Here is a 22,503-nt window from a genome sequence, read left to right on the forward strand (position 1 = left end):
GCCAGTGTTACAAAGTACAGCAGCGTGATAACTTTATTTCCCATGGGTGAGATACTGCAAGTAAGGTATGATATAGCACAACTAAAAGAACAAGCATGCCAACTTTGAGAGCAAATAAATCAACATTGTGACCAGTGACTGATATAACAAATGATTATAACAAAATTGTTCTAACACATTCTAATAAGATTTGTCATTGTCTCAAAACATGGAGACATGTCATTGGCTCCCAGCATGGAGCTCCATCATGCTCCATGTTGGGAGCCAAAAAGAACTGCAAAGGACCACAGCATCTCTCACCACTCCCCAGCCCACCATTGGTGGTATGAGGAGGTGAATCAGGAAAAAAAATGGTAAAACCCATGTGTTGAGATATGTACAGTTTAATAATTTAAGTAAAATAAAATTAAAATAACAATATAATTTTAATGCAAAAAGGGAGGCAAAAATGAACCAGACAGAAGTAAAACCTAAAAGAACAGAGTGATGCACAATACAATTGCTCACCACCTGCTACCCAATGCCTGTCCCGTCCCCAAAGAAAGATCAAGCCCTTCCAGCCAAATCCTCCCAGTTTTTGTACAAGACATGATGTTCTCAGATATGGGATATTCCTTTGGCCAATTTAGCTCAGATGTCCTGCTCATGTTCCCTCAGAGCTTTTTGTGCCACTCCTCACTGGCAGAGTATGACAAACTCAAAAGTCCTTTACTTAGGGTAAGCACTACTGGGCAACAAACAAAACATCAGGGTGCTATCTACACAATTCTCCTACTAAATCAAAATCACAGCACTTTACCAGATATAAGGAAAATAATTAACTCTATCCCAACAAAAATGAGGACAATGTGGCACTTAAGGACATGACTGTGCATTGCACCTGCTTTTCTCTGTGTCAGTCTCCCCCATACAGAACCCACCTCTAATTCCTTCTTCTCCATTGGTCCCAGTTTTGACAAATCTACATTCACATCTGGTATGGCTGGCACCATTACCCAAGTGACCTCAAACTTCTGTGGTGGTGGTATTCTTGATGTGCTTATGCAGGTGCTCTTCATGGTGTATGATCCTGCCACACAACAGATGACCTTTACAAAATATTCCACTTCAAATACCTGTGAAGTTTGGCTGTCCCTCACACAATATGTCCTTCATAATGACATTTGAGATCTAGCCAACTTTCACTGTTTGATCTGTAGCTTTCATCAGCTGCTTATGTTATGCTCAGCAACGTCTCATTACATTGTCTATATTTCCACCTCCCCTCAGTCAGCCTAATCTCCATCAAGGCCCTAGTCAAGAGCCTGATCATTTGCCTGCAGCCTTAAATCCATCTTTTTATCAAGTTAATCACCAAAAATTTAAAATCACCACTATAATACGCACATCACTGTTACAGCCAATCCCTGTGGTATCCTTCCTACCATGAACAGCTTGAACACTTCTTATTGACACTTCCTTCTTGAAATGTTGATTAGCCAGTTTCTACATCAGTACTGTGTGTGCGTTTTACAGACCTCCAGCAGAAATTGAATCAGACAACACAAAGAAACCCAAAAGTGCAATGGTTCTTATTGTTTTATTGATTGGATATGACCATCAATATAGAAAAAAGGTTTACTTTCCAAGTCCAGTCACAAAGCATGCATCCATTCTCTAAATTAATAAATACCATGGGATAAGATCCACTGATACGCAGAAACAATAAAAAAAAATTACACATAAATCTCGAAGTAGTCAGTAGTGACAAAAACTAGTATGTCATGAAAGCATAACATGTAGGAGGACTGAGAATACTAGACATCTGGTGATTATTTTTGCTGCTCAAAATCTTAGTAGCTGTTTCTTACTGCTTTCAGAACTTCTCAATTGCTGGGGTGACTCTAGAATGTTTGTGTGCTTCTTCTCATGGACATCCATAGGGTGTAGCAATGTATTGGGAGTCAGGAATAGTCCAGATGCTCTCAGTAAATGCTGTCCATGAAATACTCAACAGTTTTCTCCAAATGCACTTTCCACCAAATTAGCTACACCGAATGTCTGTTGCAACTGAAGACCTACCATTTTTTTTCCTTCACAGACATTAAACCTCAAGTACCAAATTGAGAGGATGGGCTAGTGGCTGCCAAATTTTCAAGAGGAAGAAGTCCTCTCTCTTATATCTATAAGAGAAAACACCATAATGTGGCATAAAGATTTTACCAACATTTGAAAAATCCTTCATAACTAACCTGTACATTTGCTACATTTAGATTTACAATACCATTAACCAAAATGATATAAAATCCTACCATAAAATGAGGCATTTAAAAGAGTCAAACAAGATTCCCCTGATATTGACTCATTACAAAAGACTGACCTCTTTCTCCTTTTGGTTGTTACCCAGTCTTGTACTTGTTTTTGCAATTCACAATTCACTTCTGTCATTCAAAGTGGAATTACCTTTAGGTGGAGACTTCATATACTTCTTAAATTCCCTATGTATCTATGACTTTATATTAAATAAAATGAGAAGCATAAACATTTATAAGCAAATAAAGAATGGTTCTACCAACCATCCGAAACCCATGCATATTTCATGTTTTGCTGAAGAATACTAAATGGAGGTTCATTTATTTTTTTTCTATGAGTATCACAACCTTTCTTTCACTGACTCTTTTTCTCTTGTTTGTTTGGGTTTTCACTCCCCTCCAAGATCTACCCCATTTTCTTTCTCCTATTTATTTTGGTTTTGCCAGGAATCTATATGGTATCAAGATTTCTTTTCACAGCTACAGAAATCAAATGACTGCTCCTTATGGCATTTTTCACTTACTAGAACAATACCACTTTCCTCTCCTTTAACACCCATCAAAACTCCTGCTAATAAAATAATCTCAAGTGAAGCCAAATGCAGAGCAGATTCAGGCAACTTTTGCTATTTCTTTAAATTTTCACTAGATTTGGATTCTGGTGGAATTCAAGATCACCAACACAACAAACCTACCAAAAATATGGAAGGACGAGTAACACAGTGGTGAAAAATATCATTTCACTTAGCCTTAGCTGAGAATTAGAATTGCTCTTATTTAGTAGAGAAACATAGGGACATCCATGGGGATCATCCATTACATTCTAAAAAAGGTGTTTGGACAAAATTTCCTTATTGAAATCTTCTTGTTGAGTGTAGTGTGAGCCTGTGTCACTAGATGAGCTGAGAGGAGATATTTAAAACATAGATGAATAAAGAAGAATGAGATAAATTTAAATGAAAGGCCACAGGCCAGTGTAGGTATCTTATTATTAGGAATCATGTGTGATGTCTATGGCAAGCAAATGATTAGCAACTTACCAAATTAATAAGGAATAAACACACATCTGATTTTTATAATGTGCCATCAATCTTAAAAAAGACTATAATAAGCATAATACTGAATACATTTATAAGCATCAGAAGAACCATACAGCTGCAAAGAACACAATTTACTGTCTACACCCAGAATACAAACCGAGAGGCCGAACTGTCCTGCTTGGTGCGTTGGCATTACTACAGTCCAAGACGGGCCAGCTCAGAGAAGGAGCTGCTTTTAGCAGCCTTAGGCAACTGCAGTTACGGGATGAGCTTACGAGCGATCCCTCGCAGGAAAAGGCAGAGGGGAGACGTCATGCTAAGGACATACAGCCCGGCTATTCCGTTACAACCAAGTGAAGCTTCAAACCATAGCTGGCTATGGCCAAACGAGGAAAGCATTTTCAGATACGAATTTTAAGTAAGTCGGCGCTCCCCGTCCGCAGCCAGGCAGCCCCGCGGCCGCCCCAGTGCGCCTGCGCGCCCGCCCCTCCGCTCGGCCCCACAAGGCGCTGGCAGCCGCGGCCGCCGCGCACGACGCAGCCGCCGGCCAATGGGCGGGCGGGCGGGCCGCCCGTGTTTCCCTCCTGCGGCCAATCAGCGCTCGCTTCCTCCCGCCTTCCGGCCAATGGGAGGCGCGCTCTTGGGGCGTCGGTCACATTCAAACCGGGGCAGCGCGCGAGTGCGCTCGGTCGCAGCCGCGTCCCGGCCCCGCGGCGGCGGCGGTGAGGGGCAGGGCGGGGGCAGGGCGGCCGGGAGGGACAGCGAGGGTGACGGCACCGGGCCTGGGAGCAGCGAAGTGAGGAAAGGTGGGTGAAGGGCTCGGGGGGCGGCAGAGGTGCTGGTCTGCGGTGAGGCCGCGGAGGAGCTGGGCCGGGCTGCTCGGCAGCCCCGGTGCTGAGGTTTCGCTGGGCTTCCGCCCCTGAGGGCAGGAAAGCTGGTTGCGTCTTTCGCCTCACGGGCTTTGTTTATGCCACATTGCCTCACCTGCTACGCTGCTGCTCAACTCTCTTTTAGCCCACTTTTGCATCTTGGTGTCTTATCCTTTTTGTGTCTTATGTTATAATATTTTTCTATTGTATTTCTTTCTTAGTGTTGCTAATTTTTTAAAATCAACGACGGTTTTTCTTAGTGCTAGCAGTTTTTGTTTACATTAAAAAAAATTCATGATTTAGGACTTGTAAATAAAACGGAAAGAAGATTTTTATAGATAGTATTTTTTAAAGGCTGGGCGGATGCTTCAGAAACATGTTATTTCACCTCTCCTCTATAAAAGACATAGACAGAACAAATAGTGTAATACAATAAATACAGTATTTCAAGACTGGATGCTGTTGCTTCTTTTTATTATCAGTGAGTATTTCTGAGTGTGCTAGATGTGGAATTTTACCACCAACCTGTAGTGCCATTTTATCCATTTACTGCTCTCAAGTCTCTGTCCTTTGGCTCCTTGTGTAGTGGGTCTACATGAGGGGTTGAAATAACTTTAACTACTACACTTTATTTAGAGGTAGTTCTTCCTGATCTTTGCATTACGTGTTCTCCCTCTTCCCTCGTTCTCCGGACCCTTCTCTCCTGCAGGCATTTCTGCATCACAGGTATGCTGCAGTGGAGCTATTGCAGTTACTACCTCAGTTCCTATTCAGTGCCTTTGTAACAGCATGTGGCTGGTTTAGGTCTTTGCTGTTGTCAGATCTTAAGTAAATATATGTATATATACACCAGGGAAATTAATGGCAAATGATTTCTTTAGGAGTAATTATGCAGCAAATTAAGAGCAAATAAACCTCTGAATACTTGCTTATGGTTGAACATTGGCATGTACTTTTTATTATCTGAATGCAAGCTGACACTTTTGAAAGGGCTTTTCCTCATTCAAAATGTTGTCTTTAAGCCTTTTCTGTTCTGATTTTATTATTAACTAGGAATAGTTTAATTGATTTTGATGCAAACTGTATTTCTGGGATATGAAGATTAGGCAAGCTTACACGATAAGCTTTCAATGGTTAACCCATTAATTTTTGATACACAGGAACTTCTTCAGGATGGAGAACTTCCCTTCTTGCCTTTGGGTTCTTGGGATCATCTGAGGGCCTCATCCATCTTACCTTTTTGACAAGGCAGATTCATTCTTTAGGAGAGTTTTTCTCCATAATACGTTGAACCTAGAGCAGTTAAACAGCACAGCAGAAATGTAAGTTTGATGTTTGTTGTTACATCTTAAGATCAAATTTATACAGAAATTTGTTTTTCTTCTTGTCTACTGCATTTGGGAAGCTGTCACTGCAGGAAGAATAGTGAACTTTTGACATTAGTGAGGAAAATATAAAGACTATGTTTAAGAAATCCAAAATCCACCTGGGAATTTTTAGCAGTTATGGTTGTAGTGAGATATTGTGGTATTTCTTAACATGAGGTAAACTTCTTTTTGTTGTCTTGGTGCTTCAGGTTCTAGAGAAGCTGATTTCATCCATACTTTGAGGGAGTGGGTGCAGTTGAAAATCACATCTCTGTGGATAATCTCACCCGCAGAGGTGATTTGGAGTATCTGATTTCCTGTAGCCCCTTCCACAGTATTTTTAAAGGGCAAACCTGCAATGTGTACTAAAATTTTCCATATGGTGTAAATAAGTATTATCTGTACAATGGCATATGAACAGTATTTGCTGTAGCAATCACATCTGTAATTTTTAGCAGTGTGATCCCCAAAAGATGGGACAGTTTACAGACCTGCTCTCAGAGCAGCCTAAATTGGCCCTGGGGGAGAAATTGAGATTAAAATCTATACAGTGTACGTTTTTGAATATAAATAAGGGGGGGGGGGGTTTTCCTTTATTTTTTCTGTTCAGTGAAACAAAAATAATATTTCAGATACTACTGATGTAGCATACAGTCTTTAGCTTTCATAGGATTTTGGGTTTTTTTCATCATAGGTCTTGCTTGAGGCTATTTGAGTGTCTCTCCAGACCCTTAGGTGCTAAAGCCTCTTCATAGTCGTAATGTAGATGGTGCTTTTGCTGAAGTCTTGGAATTGACATAGTGGAACTGTGTTTTGAACCTACAAAATAACATTTCTATATAGACAAGAGCAGTCTTGGTATTCTTGGTGGGCCATATCTAGTTCAGGTTGATCAAGAAATATACCTACTTCTGCTTTATAAGCAAGGTCTTGTAAGCTTTCTGATTTATGGTCTTTGCCTGGGGAAAGCTGGGAGCCTGGTGTTTTTAAAGACATGCCAGCTTCTGGTGAATAATGCTCTAAAAATTATCTGTGGGACTTCCTGAGAGTGGTGCCCGGTGTATTTTTTAGATAGTGGGGTTAAAGGTAGATGAGGTTCACTCCATTCAATTCTTTCTCTAGCAATAATTCATCTAAAAGTACATCTAAAGTTTCTAGCCCTCTAGCAATTTTTTGTTGGGCTGTTAGACACCAGTACAAGAGGAACAGAAACCAACATTTCACTGTAAAACTAAACTTAGTCTTTGAGCCTTTTTAATCTGTCTGAAGTGCATTAACTTTCCCTGTTTCTGGGCCCAACTTCACAGTAATTAGGATGTCAAACCCCCTGAATATGTGCTAAATTCACCACAGTTTTTACTAGAATTCTCACGTTCATTAGATGCATGGACCATTGATGTGGGAAAAGCTGTTCATTGTAGGCAGAAAAGGAAGAAATCATTAGGGTTTTTTAGTTTATTTTAGCAGTCTTGCTCTGCTCAGATTGCCTAAATTCTTATCTCTCAGCTATATACGTGTATTATCTCAGCTGATGATAAACTGTCAGAATGTCAGATTTGGCATAAGTTTCTCATAAGAAGTATTTGAATCTCTAAACCTCCTTTCAGAAACCTAAAAAGTGGTGTCACTTGTCTTTGTCTTTTGATCAGAGGAGAATGTGAATTCTTTTCTGCTTAGCCCACTGTGAGGACTAATTGCCATAACCTGTGGCAAAGAGTAGGATTTGGGTGGATCAGTTAAGTATCAATTCTTTTTATTTGTCCAAGTTGTCTTCTGTGAAGAAGTTTACTTGTATGACTACCTTGACAAAGGCTTAATAGAGTATTTGTTACATAATGTGGTTGAGTCTCAAGCTACAAATTATGCATGAGAGGCTTTCCCAAGGTAATTCCAATCAAAGTGAGCTACAACAGGGTTCTTCAGTAACTTCTTTGTTTTTTAACCTTGTGCCTGCAGATGGAGGAGACAGACCTAAGTGAAAGAGGATTGCCACAGATTACATCAATCATGAATAGAGTTAGAAACTTGAAAAACAAATACAGAAATGAAGAGAATATCACAGATGAATTTAGCTATACTAAAATCTCAGCTGATACAACAGGTATTTTGTTTTGTTATTCTACTGTCACAAGATCTTAACCTAGACTGAGTGAAAGAACCATTAACTGAAAGGATTTCAGGTTTAGTGTTTCTTCAGTATTAATGACCACAAAGTTAATTTAATCTCTCCTTATTTCTTAGCTCTGTTGCTTTAATCTTCTTTAAAAAATAGTCAGTAACTGTCTTGCACAAAAGCTTGTAAAAAGTGTTTTCTTCTGCACATGGCTGCTGCTGTTTTAAACAATCTCCTTTTTTGTTTTTCTGTCAGATAACTCTGGAACTGTCAATCAAATAATGATGACAACAAATAATCCAGAAGATTGGCTATGTTTTTTACTTAAACTAGAAAAAAAGGGTGTTCCTCAGATGGATGTTAGCCTACTCAATAGACTGATTGGTCGTTACAGTCAAGCAGTGACTGCATTACCTGCAGAAAAATATAGTCAAGATGAGAGCTATGCTCGCATCCTTGTGAGATTTGCTGAATTGAAAGCGTAAGTATAAATTTTCAATGTGACAACTCATCATTCTGTTTTTGAATTAAGATTACCTTCTGTCATTAGTGTTTTCTGCAACAAATTATCATTTTGAGTGTGGGTGGTTTCATTCTGCTTCCTTGAATGTAAGTAGCTTTGGTTAGGCAGTTTATCTATAAACATGATTTAGAGCTATTTGATTTAGCAATGTTAACACACTACTTCTTTTCTTGGTTCTCTATGTAAGGTACGAGAGGCAATAGCATTCAATCATTTTTTGAGTTGTATTTTAGTATGCTTTCTCTCTTATTAGACAAGATTGTCACAGATTAAATTAGCTGCCTTAGGATAGGAACAATGTCTCAGAACATCATTCTCAAGTTCCACACTTTGAAAATTAGTTTTGGTTGTAGTAATTTATTGTTTTACTCAGTTCAAATTCGAGCAGTGTGGTTGTTCAGACGTGTTCAGATATAATTTGGGACAGGGTTATAATTAGAAATTTTTTTGTGAGGGGGTACTTCTGTCACTTGAAATATTATAGCAAATATTTTGATGAAGAGCTGTATTTAAACAATGCAGAAACCTAACAATCAGAGCTGAGCAAGAAATTTTCCAGTGAACATGGCTAATATTTTTCTTGTATTTCTTCCCCTATTTGACTTTTTTGGCATATGGTTTCATCTTGCAGTATGATAAATGTCTACTTCTCTGCACTGTTGTTTGCACGGATCTTGCTGCATCACTGTTACTAAAAGCATACAGTGGAAGTAATCTATTGAATCTTCTATGGAGAAACAGGAGTGAATAATGACCTCGTGAATCTTTAGTGTCTTGAAAAGGGAAGGTGTTTTTTGTGCAAGTGGAGTAAAGAATCTCTTCCAGAAAGGCTTAAAGTTTTGAATGGCATTCTTATTCAAAGATCAATTGCTTTTCCTCAGAGCAGAAACTGTGTAATGTAGGCTTCTGGATCCTAGTTTGTGGAAATTCTTTTCCAGAACAATGATCAAGTCACATCTGTTATCTCATTGTAGGAGGGTTTAAGTTCAGAAAGGTTATTTCCTACCTCTCTAGTCACTTGGACCCATTTTCACTTTATCTTTAGAAGATGGTTTGAGGGTGGATACTGTTAATATGTATGCAAGAGCTATGTTCAGTATTCTGTATGATGTATTGCAGAAAGCAAAACTAAAGGTGCTGTCAGTAGCTTGTTAATACATGAGTAGTATGAACCATTCTAGTTGTGGTGTCTCACTGAAATGTCTTAAGTTGTTTCATTGCTACAGCCTCTAGGGATCTTTTTAGGAGAGTAGTCTATCTTGTTTCACTAATAAAATGCACTCTACAGCAGGACTAAAATAACTTCTAATTTAGTAGCCAGCATTACTGAATCTACCTATCTCACTAGGTAGCTCAGATCTGCTTTGTGTTTTCTGCTGCATATTTTTTAATTGTCAAATATCCTCAGTCATGTTTCCTGACATGCCTAATAAAAATTTCTTTTAAAAAGATGAACAATCCACTCCAAACCCCTTTTAAAAAAATGTATCCACCAAAATCTGATATAGCATCAATCCCACTGGAATGTCACTATAAGGATCTCCCTAAATGATGATTCCTCATTTGGAAATTGCTTTCAGATACTACCTTGTTCTTAATAATTTTAATAAGCTAGTAATGTCATTGTCCAGACTAGCATATAATATCAATTATGTATATGAAACTTCATTTATGAACTACATGTGTAATCTCATCAGCAATGAAATTACTTTTGGCTGGTTGGACTTAAAAACCAACAATGTTGATTGGATCTTTTGTGTTTGGCATGTTTACTTACTGCTCATAACTTATTCTATTTGCTTATAATTTTGTTTCAAATTTCCCTGTCCTACACTTCTCTATTCCTGTCTGTCAGTTTGTCCAGTACTATGTATTTTGTCTTTATGTGGCTTTATCTTCTCTTAAAGAAATTCCTCTCATCTCATGACTTTGCTTCTGGTTAATTTTTTAGCTATTGCAAGTAAAGAAATACTGATACTGCAAGTTAAGTGACAGTGATAGGAACTCTGATGATGCTATCTTGGGTGGGAGAAGAAATGTGCTTTTCAGTAGAATTGTTTGCTGTTCTCCCAGGTGTTCCACCTAAACAAAATGGAAAAGCAAATCAGCATCACAAACTTCAGAAGCAGTGGCTTGAGATTTTATTATCTACTGCCATCAACACTGTTTTGTTTTGACTGTAGAATTATAGAATGTGAAGTGGTTGGAATGGATCTTAAAGATCATCTAGTCTCAACCCCTCCTGCTGTAGGCAGGGACACCCCTCACTAGACCAGATTGCTCAAGGCCTTCTCCAGCCTGGCCTTGAATGCTTCCAGGATTGGGGCATCCACAGCCTCCCTGGGTAACCTGTTCCAGTGTCTCACCACCCTCACAGTAAAGAATTTCTACCTAACACCTAGTCTAAATTTCTTCTTTCATTTTGTACCCATTTTTCCTAGTTCTACCACTAGAATTCCTGACAATAAGTCCCGTTATGGCTTCCCTGCAGGCCACCTTCAGATACTGGAAGTTTGCTGTGAGGTCTCCATGCAGCCTTCTCTTCAGGTGAAGAGCCCCAACTTTCCCAGCCCGTCCTCCTAGGAGGGGTGCTTTAGCTGCCTGATTACCTTTGTGGCCCTTGTCTGAACTAGTGCCAGCAGATCCCTGTCCTTTTTATGTTGGGAGCTGAACGCAGTGTTTCAGGTGGGATTTCCCAAGAGCCAAGGGGCAGAATCGCCTCTGACCTGCTGACCATGTTCCTTTTGGTGCAGCCCAGGATTCTGTTTGGTTTTCTGGGCTCCAAGTGCACATAGCAGGCTCATGTTGACTTTTTCATCAGCCATCGCCCCCAAGTCTTTCTCCCCAAGCCTGCTTGCAATCACATCTCTGCCCCGCCTTTAGGTGAGAAACTGGATTATTCTATTCTTGGCACTGTTTTGTCCTGGTATCTTTAGCTGCAGTCCAGCTGTGCCAATACCTTTTGACCTATTAATTTACCAAATTTGTCTGAAGAACCCTTGAGTGTCCTCTGAAATAATTGAAATGCAAATGCTTCTATGATTGAAATGCTAATGCTTCTTGTACATTTGCAATGCCAGGCCTGCTCTCGTGGAATGCTTCTGGCTATAGCACAGTGCCACCAAGCGTGTGACAGTTGGTGCTTATTGCTAGTGTCAGGTCTTGTTCTGTCCATTGCTATCCAAGCTGTTGCTGCTTTCTACAAGAACTCAAATTTTAACTCTTTGGAAGTTCATGTAATACATTACAGCTTAATTTCTCTGGCTCAGACTTTGTCTGCAGATGGGTTAGTCTGTGCCTATTGCTTTGGATGACCACAGCCAAGTTCAGTAAACCTATGTGACTCTAGCAACATGCCTAAACTATGAGAAACTTATTTCATTTAAAATTCCACTTTTATTTTGAACCATGGTCATCTTTCACTCTTCCCACTTCTTAGTGGTACCTTCATGTACCTGTTGAGCCAAGGGGAACTTAGGAAAGAATTTTCCTTTATGTCTTGGTTGTATATGTTCCTGGTAAGTGTTAGGCTCCCTTTTATTCATGTTGGTTGAAACATAATAATGTATCTCATAGTAATACAGGTTTAGGCCTTTTGTATCTTGACTGGTATTTGCATAGGCTGTAGTTGCTCTTGAACATTTAAATGTTGGTGTGCTGTGTGTAGGCATGAACCTGCTCCGTAATCTATGGCTGAATGTAACACTAGGATGGCAATTTGCCAAAAGTAAATGAATTATGAAGTGTGAAAGAGCTTAAGGATTGGTTCTTTGAGTTTTGGGAAGGTTCAGTTTGATATCTTTCAATTATTAGGGTTTTAAGTTCTTTGCTTATTTGTAGTACACTGATTGCTCTGAGAAAGAGGAAAATCATTAGCATATAGGTGGGCTGCTTTTGGAAAGTTGTTTAAAGGCTTCATCCAGTACAAGGAACTAAATCCTCAGGTTCTTCACCTTGTATAACTATGAATATGCTATCTTTACAGTCTTCAAGATCCAGAGGAGGCACGGGACCAATTTCATCTGGCCAGACTGAACTGCAAGAAATTTGCTTTTGTGCACGTGGCTTTTGCACAGTTTGAGCTATCACAAGGTATGTTAAAAAACCCAAAACTTGTTTGGTGTTGCTGTTCTGTTTTGTTTTAAATTTCTGCTCCTTTAAGTAATTTTTAAGGAAACTTATAGGTATTGTATCAGAAAAAAGTTGGGATTTTAAAAATTGAAATTTACTGAGAACATACGTTTACTTTTAAAATTAAAATATGCACACAGTTCATTGTTATTTTCTATTTTAGAAATAACTTTGAAATCAGGTGAAATTTGTTAGTAGTTTCTACTTCTCTAATTTGGATCTTGCAGGGGAAGGCTTTTGAGTATGGGTCTTCCTGCATTGAAGATTGAGGCTCAGATATTTTGCTTGCTTGTGGAAGAAATTCTGTCTTCCAAAAAGCATCTGTAGATTGAGTATGTATTTATTAAACTGATATACACTGTCAATGTGCAATTTGGTTGCACTGGTACTTACTAGCAAGGCTGTGTTGGCTTGTATTTTTGGGTGTCTCTTTTGTTTCCATGGGTGATTTGAACAGCGGCCTATGTCACCTGCTATATTTCTTCCTTTGACAATTTGCTCTGTACAGAAAGACAAGGACATTCTGTGAAAGTAATTTTCTTATTTGAATGGAGAAGACTTGATTAATATATTTTAGTTTTTTTGTGATTTATTTTCCTTCATGTTTTTTTAGTATCATGCAAGTTGTTGTGTACTCCCTACTATAAGAAATTCTCCCTAAACTTAGCTACACTAAATAAATTAACCTATTCTACACTCTAGATTGTGAATACATTTTATTAATTATTCCTCTTTCTTAACTTCTGTTTATTTTCTACCAATAGTGGTTTTGTCTATACACTTTTGCTCCAGTACTACTTTTTAAGTGTATTTTAGGATATTGTTTAGTTATTCAAACTGTGGCGCATGAGATAGAGCCGTTTTGTTAAAATCAAAGTAGATAGTCATTTGTCATCTCAGATTTTCCAGTTTTTCTTTAGTGATAAGTTGATTGGCATTAGAGCAGGAAAGGCTATGAACCAACTTCCCCCTTCCACGTCCTCTCCCCCCCCCCCCCCAAAGTATGTGTTATGTTTTAGGAATGATTCCTGTATAGGATGGGGAAAAGAAGACAAAAATCTGCATGTTTGTGACTTGAAATTACAGTTTGTGTTATGCATAAGTCAGTTATCTGACCAGTCTTGTTCTAATATAAACTTGTGGTATTGAATTTCTAAACAGTAGTAAAAAGAAGCTAATAATTTATTCAGTGAGCACTGGATGTTTATTTAAACAGATAATTAAACACTAATACTGCAATAACAAAGATATTATTAAATAAGTGTAATAAAACCTATTGTGTAATTTAATACAGTGTAGAAATGTTGCTACAGGTTACCAGTGACTAAATTAATCCTCTAGTTATGGGATGTGTTCGTGCAGTAATTTATCTTACTTTGACACTAAGTAACCAACCTAGAATGAAGTCCTAATCCCTAAGGAAATAAGCCAGTTATGATGGGCTTTGTTTTATCTGTGGTGTGCTCTCTGATTTGTGTCTGTTACCCTTGAGCTGATCTAGGTGTCCTTTGATAATATGCATGGAGCTACAGTATTCCTGCTGGGTGCTTCAAAGGGGATTAGTGGAATGTGTGAGTTATAAATTGTTACTTAAGAGTGCTGTTCCTTTTTCACTGTGTCCACTTAGGCCAGAGGGAAAGGAGGAGGGTAGTGCTTTGCTTCTTCATCCCAGTTATTTCAGCAGTGGTTGGCACATCTGTCATTATTTTCTTTTGCATTAAGAAGAAAAACCGAATTGCACTTTCTCTTCCTTAGCTCACAATTTTGCTCAAGATAGAAGCTCAAGCTGAAATTGTGAAATTAGACTTGGCAAATTGATGTTGATTTCTTAATAATTGAATATTAGTGACCTGGAAATGGAGGGACATAATAAAGGTGCCAGTCTGGTTTTTGTGGCTTTTTTTTTCTAACTTAAATACTGACTACTATTTCATTTAAATACCTCAGATGAGGAGTTATCTTGTCTTCACTTATGTGGTGTACTTGAAGATGATTTGCCGTGAATTGGTCAGAACTCACAACCACAGAAAAAGCTCTACTCATGACTATTTCAAATCTTAAGCCAAGGTGGTTGTTCCAGGCTTTTGGTATGTGATGAAGTGGACTGATTGGAATTCAGAAATACTTCTGGCTTTATTTGGTGCCTTGGATCTTCATCTATTAAGGGGAATGAAGCAGTTCATCTTTCACATACATGTTTTGGTGTCATGTTCTTTCTTACTCAATGAGGCACATAATACCAGGAGGAATTACTTTCAAGTAGCAGGTCTTGTTGAAGCAATATGTGGTTACTAAATATAGCCAAAGGCAGAATTACAGAATGCTGGTTAGGAGAAAAAACAGTATTTGGCTATATGGTTAAAAACCAAATTATAACAAATTAGCACAAAATTGATTTAAATGAAATTATAGCTCATCTAATTTTGGTGCTTCCTCGCTTCAGTGTTTGATATCATCCATTTAATATTCTTAACATAAGTTACTTAAAGCATAAGTTCCTGATACCTACACTTCCACCAGCCTGAACTGTGGGCAACAGTGATGCCTAACTTCATTTATGAGTGGAGTTTTGAGTGTGGGGGACATGGTACTCAAAATATACTCAAGTATATACATAATAACAGATTTTGTATAATATATATGTGGCAGGGATGTAAGAACAAAGTGGTTTGTTTTGCTGCTTTGGAATGGAGGAAGAGGAGCATTTGGGGTTTCAGGGCCATTGACAACTGTAGCAAAATATTACATCATTTTGCCCAGATGTTCTTCAAACCAAGTAGAGTATTGTGGTTACAGTACACTTTTTTCCTTATTTGACTTGTTCTCATAGATACCTGTGTACATGTTTACATATGCAAATTGACTGCTTCAATATGTTTTGTTAACACATTTCCTTTCCCACCCCAGCTCTTTTCAAAGTTGTCTATGCCATTTACTAATCTCTAAAACTAATGAAAAAATATCCTTGCCTTTCTCTCCTTTTCTTAACGGTAGGGCTGTACAGAGTTGTTTTATTTAACAGCTGGCTTTAAATGTGATTTCTGTTAAGTGCATTAAAGATGTTCTATAATATATACATAATAAAACTTTTACCTGGTCAGATCTAAATGGAAGTCCATAAACGTCATATTTCCTTGCTGATACAACAGAAAAAATGGATTTTAAAATTAGTACAATTTTCTTACAGTTCCTATAACATGAAAAAAATGCTGGGAATGCATATTTTGTGACTTGGCATTCAATTTAATGTGAAAATTGACTTGTATGTTTCACTTGCAAGTATATCCAGGCAGTTTCCTTAAAATGACAATGTAAGAGGAGGTGTCCCTAATAAGCAATGGCTTCATAGAACTATGCAAAGTGAATGTAAGACAACATGAATGTAACAATCTTGTTTAAAAAATCTTGCCCCAGTGTAATTGGTTTTTTACTTCTGTGATTTCTAACTCTGTGCTTCTCATACTTAGAAAATGAGAAGAAGTGTAAGCAGATTCTTCAGAAAGCTGTGGAGTGCTCTGCTGTTCCTCTAGAATTGTTGGAAACTGCTCTGCAAAACTTACATTTGAAAAAAAACCAGCTACTTTCAGATGAGGAGAAGGAGAACTTTGCAGGTGATTGCAGCTTCTTCAAATACTGCTTGTTTATGTGTGTTGTGATTCAAGATTGGAAAAAAATCACTAGTGTTTTTCCCCTTCTAGATGCAAACTCAGTTTCTATTGCCTAATAAACAGATATATTTTTCTATATTATGAATCTTATTCCTTCAGTGCTTGTTTTCATCTTCAGTGCAGTGGCTGTAGTTTGTAGGAGCTGTGGTATGGTTGATTCTGTAATTCTGCAGGGGGTGTTCCTCTGGCTGTCATCAGGGATTTGCGGTTTGTAAGAACTACTGTTGGTAGAAAAGAATTAGGACTGAAATATATAGACTAAACTACACATATGTAGGTTGCTTGGAGGTGTATCTTGTGACAGACTGGGAAAGCTCTGACAGTAATTTCAGTGAAGTCAAATCTAGGAAAAATAATCCATTGCAACTTTATTTTGGACAAAACCCATATGTTTGTCAGTAGAAAATTGAAGTGCTTGGCTGTACCATAAATCCTAAGTGATTCTTATTGCTGGGTATATAACTTCAAAAAGAGAACAGTTATTTCTTGAAGCTTTCAAGGGATAAATTTGGTGTGGAACTGAGCAAGAAATACGGTTTTCAAAAAATACGGACTTCAGCACTGAAGTGTGTGTAGCTAACTCTGTCAAGAGTGATGTCTAACACTTCCATATTTTTGCATTGTGTAACAACAGAATTAATATAAAATAGGTCTGATTTAATTTCCTTAGGGATATATTTTCAGGAATGGTGTTTGAGATTTGCTTGGCACCTATTGGATCAACCTTTGACTGAAACACTAGTGGGGGCGAACCCTTTTAATAGTGCTTGGCTATGGCATTTATTTTTAATAAACTCTATTTTGTCTTACTCTGTTTATCATTAATTGGATTTAGAAATCATAAAAGCCTCTGCTGATGTACTGTGCCACTGGAGAATATCTTGAAGGATACCAATATCCTTCATGGATTGTACAATTTTTTTGCTGATGTTATTGACTTGCTGCTGCAGAGCTAAGGGGGTACCTGTGAGAATGCATGGCAAAACCCTGCCTGCCAGTTAGGGAGCAGTGAACTTTGGGGCAAGAAAGGGTCGTTTATTTTTTCATATGAGTTTGTAATTAGGTATTTGAAAAATGCAAACAACTAATTCAGTTATTTGAAGATGAAAGTTTAAAAGGTAAATAACACCAGACTTAAAATATCTCAAACTCTGAACATACATGGCCTAAATTGCTGATTTTGGCTTTAAGTGTATTTGTATGGTCCTCTGGAGCAACAGAGGTTATTTTAGTATATTGGCATTTAGATATTTTTTGTTTAGTATTACCATTTGGAGAGCTGCTTTTGATTTTTTTTTTTTTTAATATGAATGCTGTATATGTGCATGCATTTCTTTGCAGCTTCAAAAGATTGTACAGAATGCTTTTGATAGTTATATGCAGTTAGTGATGTGATGCAAATATAAACCATGTGTAGTGTCGAGAAACCTTTGGTTTAATTCCTTTTTTCTCTTACATTAATGCACAGCAATCTAAAGTATTTGACATACCAGGTGCAATCACACACTATTAGTTAGGAAAAGATAGTATTTAAGAAATGTAGGTTGCAGAACCATTTTGGAAACATTTTGGGTGGAAGAGAGCCTTGGGTCATGGGGTCCAGCTGTGGTAAAGAGTATCATGAGAAGCAGATGGGCTGTCTTAGAGTGTGAAGGAATGAAAGTATTGTAGATGACCAGTTGGGTGTGAGAGTCCAGTGGCCAGCTTGGTAGTGAAAAAAACAAATCTTTGGGAAAAAAGATGGTATGGGATACATTTGTGAGGTGGTAATGGTCCTGGGTTGGTAATAAAATTACACTGTACATTGAGACACTTGTTTTATTTAAATGAGTTGTTTGGTCTCTTGGCATAAGTAGTTTATAAAACATTAAGTACTAGAAATAGCCAATACTGCACTGTTTATCTACCAGAAGTCTGACTTCTGGCAGAAAGTAGATGGGGGCTATGGGAAAGTTCAAAATATAAGTAAAATCAATTTTTATAAACTGATACAAATTTAAAAATGTTAAGATAAGTGCTATATACAAGAGTCATTAAATTGTGATTTCTTGGAAGGCTGTGGATAGCTGTGAATCTTGTTGGTCAAGCAGATAATTTTCTATACTGATGTAATACAAGGCCTACGTGATGTAGGTGGTGGTCATATTATATAGTATCTTAGTTAGAATCTTTGAATGGTTTGGTTTGGAAAGGAAATTGAAGATCATCTAGTTCCAGCCCTCTGCCATGGGGCAAAACCACTTTCCACTAGACTAGGTTGCTCAAAGCACCATTCAGCCTGGTTTCGAACACTTCCTGTTGCCTTTGTTTTTTTTTTTTTTTTTCAAGTATGGTCTTTGTTGTCTCTTAAAAAAAAATCTTGTTGCATTGAAGAGATCTTAATCAAAAGAATCAATTTAAATTTTTTACAAAGGGTTTGTCAGGAAAATAGCTGAGTTCAAGTGATTATTGTTAATCTGAAGGTGCTTAAAATAGCTTGTACTCAACATTGTTCTCTAAATGAAGAATTAAACTGTAGTAATGTGAATGTGTGTTCATTAAGGTGTTGATACACTTTCATTAATATATTCCGAGTTCTTGTGGTTTCTTTGTCTCTGACAAATGACCTTTCCTTCATCTGTAGGGAAAAATAAATGTGGAAGACTGTCTTGTTCTGAACTGTTTATTTGTGGGTTTGAGTTTCTAGAATGACTTCTCAAATAATTTGCTTTTGGGTTGTGTTTACCATAAAGTATATCTGAAATATATACTTTCACAAAGTTTAAGTTGACTTGACATATTATTTTAATATTAAAGTACAACTTCATAAAACTTCTGCTAAATCTTCAATAATCAAGCAAGATTACCTTCTGGATGAAGATGGGGCTGGTGGATGAGCTTTTTGCTATTGCCTGCCTTGATACTCCCTGACCTTGCACAGCTTATATGACCACACTCAAATTTGCTATCACTGCAATCAGCTGATTTAATTTAACACAATTAATTGCTTAGAATAATTTAGTTGAATTTGTCTGATATGAGCTGAAGGATTTTATTTTCCCTACAGTATCTAGTACACAGGACTCTGGACTTCATAATATAGGTGGAAATCACAGAAGCTTAAAAAGGAATGATTCTAGTGAAAATTCTTCTACTGTTACCAGATCTTTATTTAGGTAATGTTTCTATTTCTTATTTAATGTCTTATTTAAACCAAAACCAAACACATACACTACAGTGTTGTGTGTTTTGTTTTGTGGGTTTTTTTTTATTTGATATTGTTTTTTCTTTTAGGGAAGAAAAGTCACAGGAACTGGGTGCCCTAGTTAATTACCACAATCCATTGAGACCACTAAACAAATTTAACCAGGTAAAACATATTACATTTTCTTTAAGATCTTAAACTCTTTATTTTGCTGTACACACCTGATAACTTTGAATTTGTTCTAAGATTTGCCCATTTGGGAGGATTCCTGTTACCCTAGTATCTGATGATGGTGATGACATGGAGGATTCAGATGTCCCACTCACGGCTAGTGTTATGAAGAGGTATGGTTATTGAGTTTACTTACAGCACAACAGATTTTAATACTTCTTTTTAATGGTACTTTTATTGCAGAGTGGAAATGTCAGATGAAAATGTTAAATTTGACCTGCAAGATAGAGAAAAATAGTCATACTTGCAACAAGTACTGCAGTAACTTACTTCCACTCTTGCTAAGCGAATTCTTTGTATGAAAGCATGTAAAGATGAAGAGAAATAATTTTCTGGCTTATCAGTAAGCTCAAAAGAAAAGTAAATTCAAGTGGAAATAAATGTAGTTCAAATATCTTTATGTAGTCCAGTTTTTAAAATAAGAGAAGGCAGTCTTGTAATTTTCAAGCTATTTTAAAATCCTCATTTGGTAGCACTTATTTGTATTGTTTTGCACTTTGCTGTTCTAGTGGACCTGCTTTTCTGTATATTTGAAGCTTGTAGCCAAAAATCTTTCACACAACTACTTTTTTCATCTCATTCACAAGAAAGACCACCACACTGTGTTGGTATGTGATGTAATTAAGATGTTACTTCAACAGGCAAACATCCAGCTCCAAACAAACAGCCCTTGCTGCACCTTTTCCATCATCAGAACCAAAACCTTGTGTCCGTGATTTGTACAGCCTGGGAGATTTGCAGGTAACTTAAATGTTTTCTATATACATAAAGGAGCTCTAGCTATCCTATCATATTAGTAAGAAAGATAATAGCGCCTTTTTCAATTTAAGAAAGAAATAATGTAGGATTTCCCTTTAAGTAATCATTTGTGGATAGAAACATTCATTGTGGCTTTTAAACTTGAAAATTGTTATGCATAATATAGGGTATTATAACAGAGCTTTCTCTGAGCAGTACATCTGATGGGAGCAATGGGAGTGGTATTTGGAATATGATTTATGAAGAGTGTATAAATAAGATTTCAACTTGACTACAAGACCTCCTTCAGCTGTAGTCATGAATTTTACCATGGGAAGTGTCCTATTTAATGAAGTCCATTCAACTAAGTTAGTGGTCTATGAAGCCATAAGTTACAACTTTTGATAAAGATACTTTTTTCATCAAAAAACAAATGTCTTACATTACTATGTCGTACATTTTCATGTCCCATGTCCTCATCCCATAAAAGAAAAATCCAGAATAGAAAGCATTTAGGCCTTTATTATAGAAACTGGATTATGAAAATTCAGAATGTTGATGTATTTAAAAGTAGCATCAGTAATACTTGTCTGTGTAACTTGCACAGTTCCCTGAAGCATGTTTGCTTTGCAGTGCACCTGCCATTTAATTACCTTAAGGAAATGCCTTCTGTATACTACTCCTGAGTTTGCCTTTGATTGTTTATTTAAGATGCTTTTTATGTTCTTTAGTCCTTACAAGAAAAAACAGCTTTACAGTTGCAGATGTTGGATGAGGGCAGCTCAGAAACAGCTACCAATTCAACTGTAACTCTCAAAACCAAAGTGGATGCAAGTCTTGTGACAAAAAGAGCAGGTAATTATTGATGTCATGTCTGAGTAGTTTGAAATAGAATAAGCGTTGAAAATGTGCTGTTCTGTATTTTTTAAAAATGCTTTGCTAAATAAAATGTTTTTCAAAAAGTGAATGTTACTGCATTATTAACATACTTTTGGAGACTGATTCTTAAAGTTCTTTTAAAAACAGTTTTGGTGTATTTCAGAAATACTTCACTAGATATTGTGTGGATTTTGACTGTTGTGTGAAGTCAGCTAGAAATAAGGATGGTATTAGAATTACATTATGTTGTCTTTCTGGAAAATGTTGTAACCAGCTTAGATTTATAGCAAGGATTTTAGGGCTAATAAAATCTGGAAGGTTGCTACTAATTTACCAACTTCATGGAATATGGAATACATGTACTAACCTCCTATGGTTAGTTGCTAGCTACTTCAGTGTTTCATCAGAAAGCTGGTTCCCTAAGTGTCTTTCTCATCCTGCTGAAAAAATTAGGTGAAAATGTCTAATATTGCAATATTTAGGATTGTATACGTACATATGTATTGTAGGAAAGAAACATTTTGATTGAAAAATTGTGGTTTTTCAACTGTCCCCTCAGCTCCCCAGTGAACTTTTCTCACTGACTTGCACTGGGAACAGTTTGGGTTTCAGGTGATGCTTCCCTGTTCTTCATTCATGTTTCCAGGTGAGATGATGGTTGAGGTAGTTCAGACCTTCAGCAGTTGACTTGCACTAAGCTGCTCAGCATGGGATGCTGCTTTCTAATAAGTTGAAAAGAAAAGTTTTCAAGCTTGTGAAGGAACAGTCTTAAGCTGTGCTGTTTGCAGCCTGCACTGTAACATCCCACCATTTCACTCTTGTACTACCTGTGCAAAAGGAACTAGGAGACAGGGTGCCAAGTCCCTTTAAGCCTCTGGCTTGAGTCATTACGCATGGATTATAGGTTGCCTATTGTCACAGACAACAGGCTTCAAATTTGGAGTATGATAATAAGGTTATCTTCAGTGCTTTATAAACCTGCTCAATATCCCAGGATGTTGTAATACAATTTGTGAAGTTATCTCTGTTACTGTCACAGTATTATCCTAAGACTTTGAAGAAAGTTGCCATTTTACTCCACTGAATTGAATATGGAGCCTGAGGACTTCATTAATGTCTCCTGAGGCCTAATTCCTAATGTCTCTTAAGGCCTAATTAGGCCTTAAGACTAAATCATCTGTGTTTAGTCTGATCTAGAAAAGGTAAAACTATTCTAGAAACTTTTCAAGTGTTGAATATTGAATAATTCTAATAATCTGGTTTTTGGGTTTTTTTTCCCCAGAAAATAAAGTTCAGCATCTGGAGCTGAAGATACCAGAGCCAAGGAGTCTGGACAGTCAACAGCAACCATCTAGTTTTGGAGAAAGCTATAAAAAGCAGTTGGAACAGGTTAAACTGAAGTGTGTTAATGCCAGAAAAAAAATGCCAACTCAAGAAGTGTCACAGGAAAGCTGCTATGGAGAGGTAAA

General features: G+C 37.3%; 1 protein-coding gene and 1 long non-coding RNA gene across 2 annotated transcripts in view; one reads left to right on the forward strand and one right to left on the reverse strand.

Annotated features, from left to right (window-relative positions):
• Positions 1-1,560: 1,560 nt before the first annotated feature.
• LOC116183486 (uncharacterized) lies at positions 1,561-3,810 on the reverse strand. The gene is made up of 2 exons (XR_004148121.3): positions 3,489-3,810; positions 1,561-2,162 (listed from the first exon to the last, which is right to left on the reverse strand). It is a non-coding gene; the product is annotated as an uncharacterized LOC116183486 (long non-coding RNA).
• Positions 3,811-3,985: 175 nt separating this feature from the next.
• The window catches only part of TTK (TTK protein kinase), a 28,679-nt gene continuing 10,161 nt past the window's right edge, over positions 3,986-22,503 (forward strand). Inside the window, exons 1-12 of the mRNA XM_021541595.4 lie at positions 3,986-4,137; positions 5,361-5,522; positions 7,524-7,668; positions 7,936-8,161; positions 12,189-12,295; positions 15,802-15,945; positions 19,049-19,157; positions 19,276-19,351; positions 19,433-19,530; positions 20,059-20,158; positions 20,887-21,010; positions 22,317-22,498. Of these exons, the coding sequence (XP_021397270.1) occupies positions 7,524-7,668; positions 7,936-8,161; positions 12,189-12,295; positions 15,802-15,945; positions 19,049-19,157; positions 19,276-19,351; positions 19,433-19,530; positions 20,059-20,158; positions 20,887-21,010; positions 22,317-22,498 (1,311 nt within the window). The 5' untranslated portion in view covers positions 3,986-4,137; positions 5,361-5,522. The remainder of the gene's footprint in view (positions 4,138-5,360; positions 5,523-7,523; positions 7,669-7,935; positions 8,162-12,188; positions 12,296-15,801; positions 15,946-19,048; positions 19,158-19,275; positions 19,352-19,432; positions 19,531-20,058; positions 20,159-20,886; positions 21,011-22,316; positions 22,499-22,503) is intronic.

The sequence above is a fragment of the Lonchura striata genome, chromosome 3 (genome assembly GCF_050655825.1).
Source record: "Lonchura striata isolate lonStrDom1 chromosome 3, ASM5065582v1, whole genome shotgun sequence".
In the NCBI taxonomy this organism is placed as follows: Eukaryota; Metazoa; Chordata; class Aves; order Passeriformes; family Estrildidae; genus Lonchura; species Lonchura striata.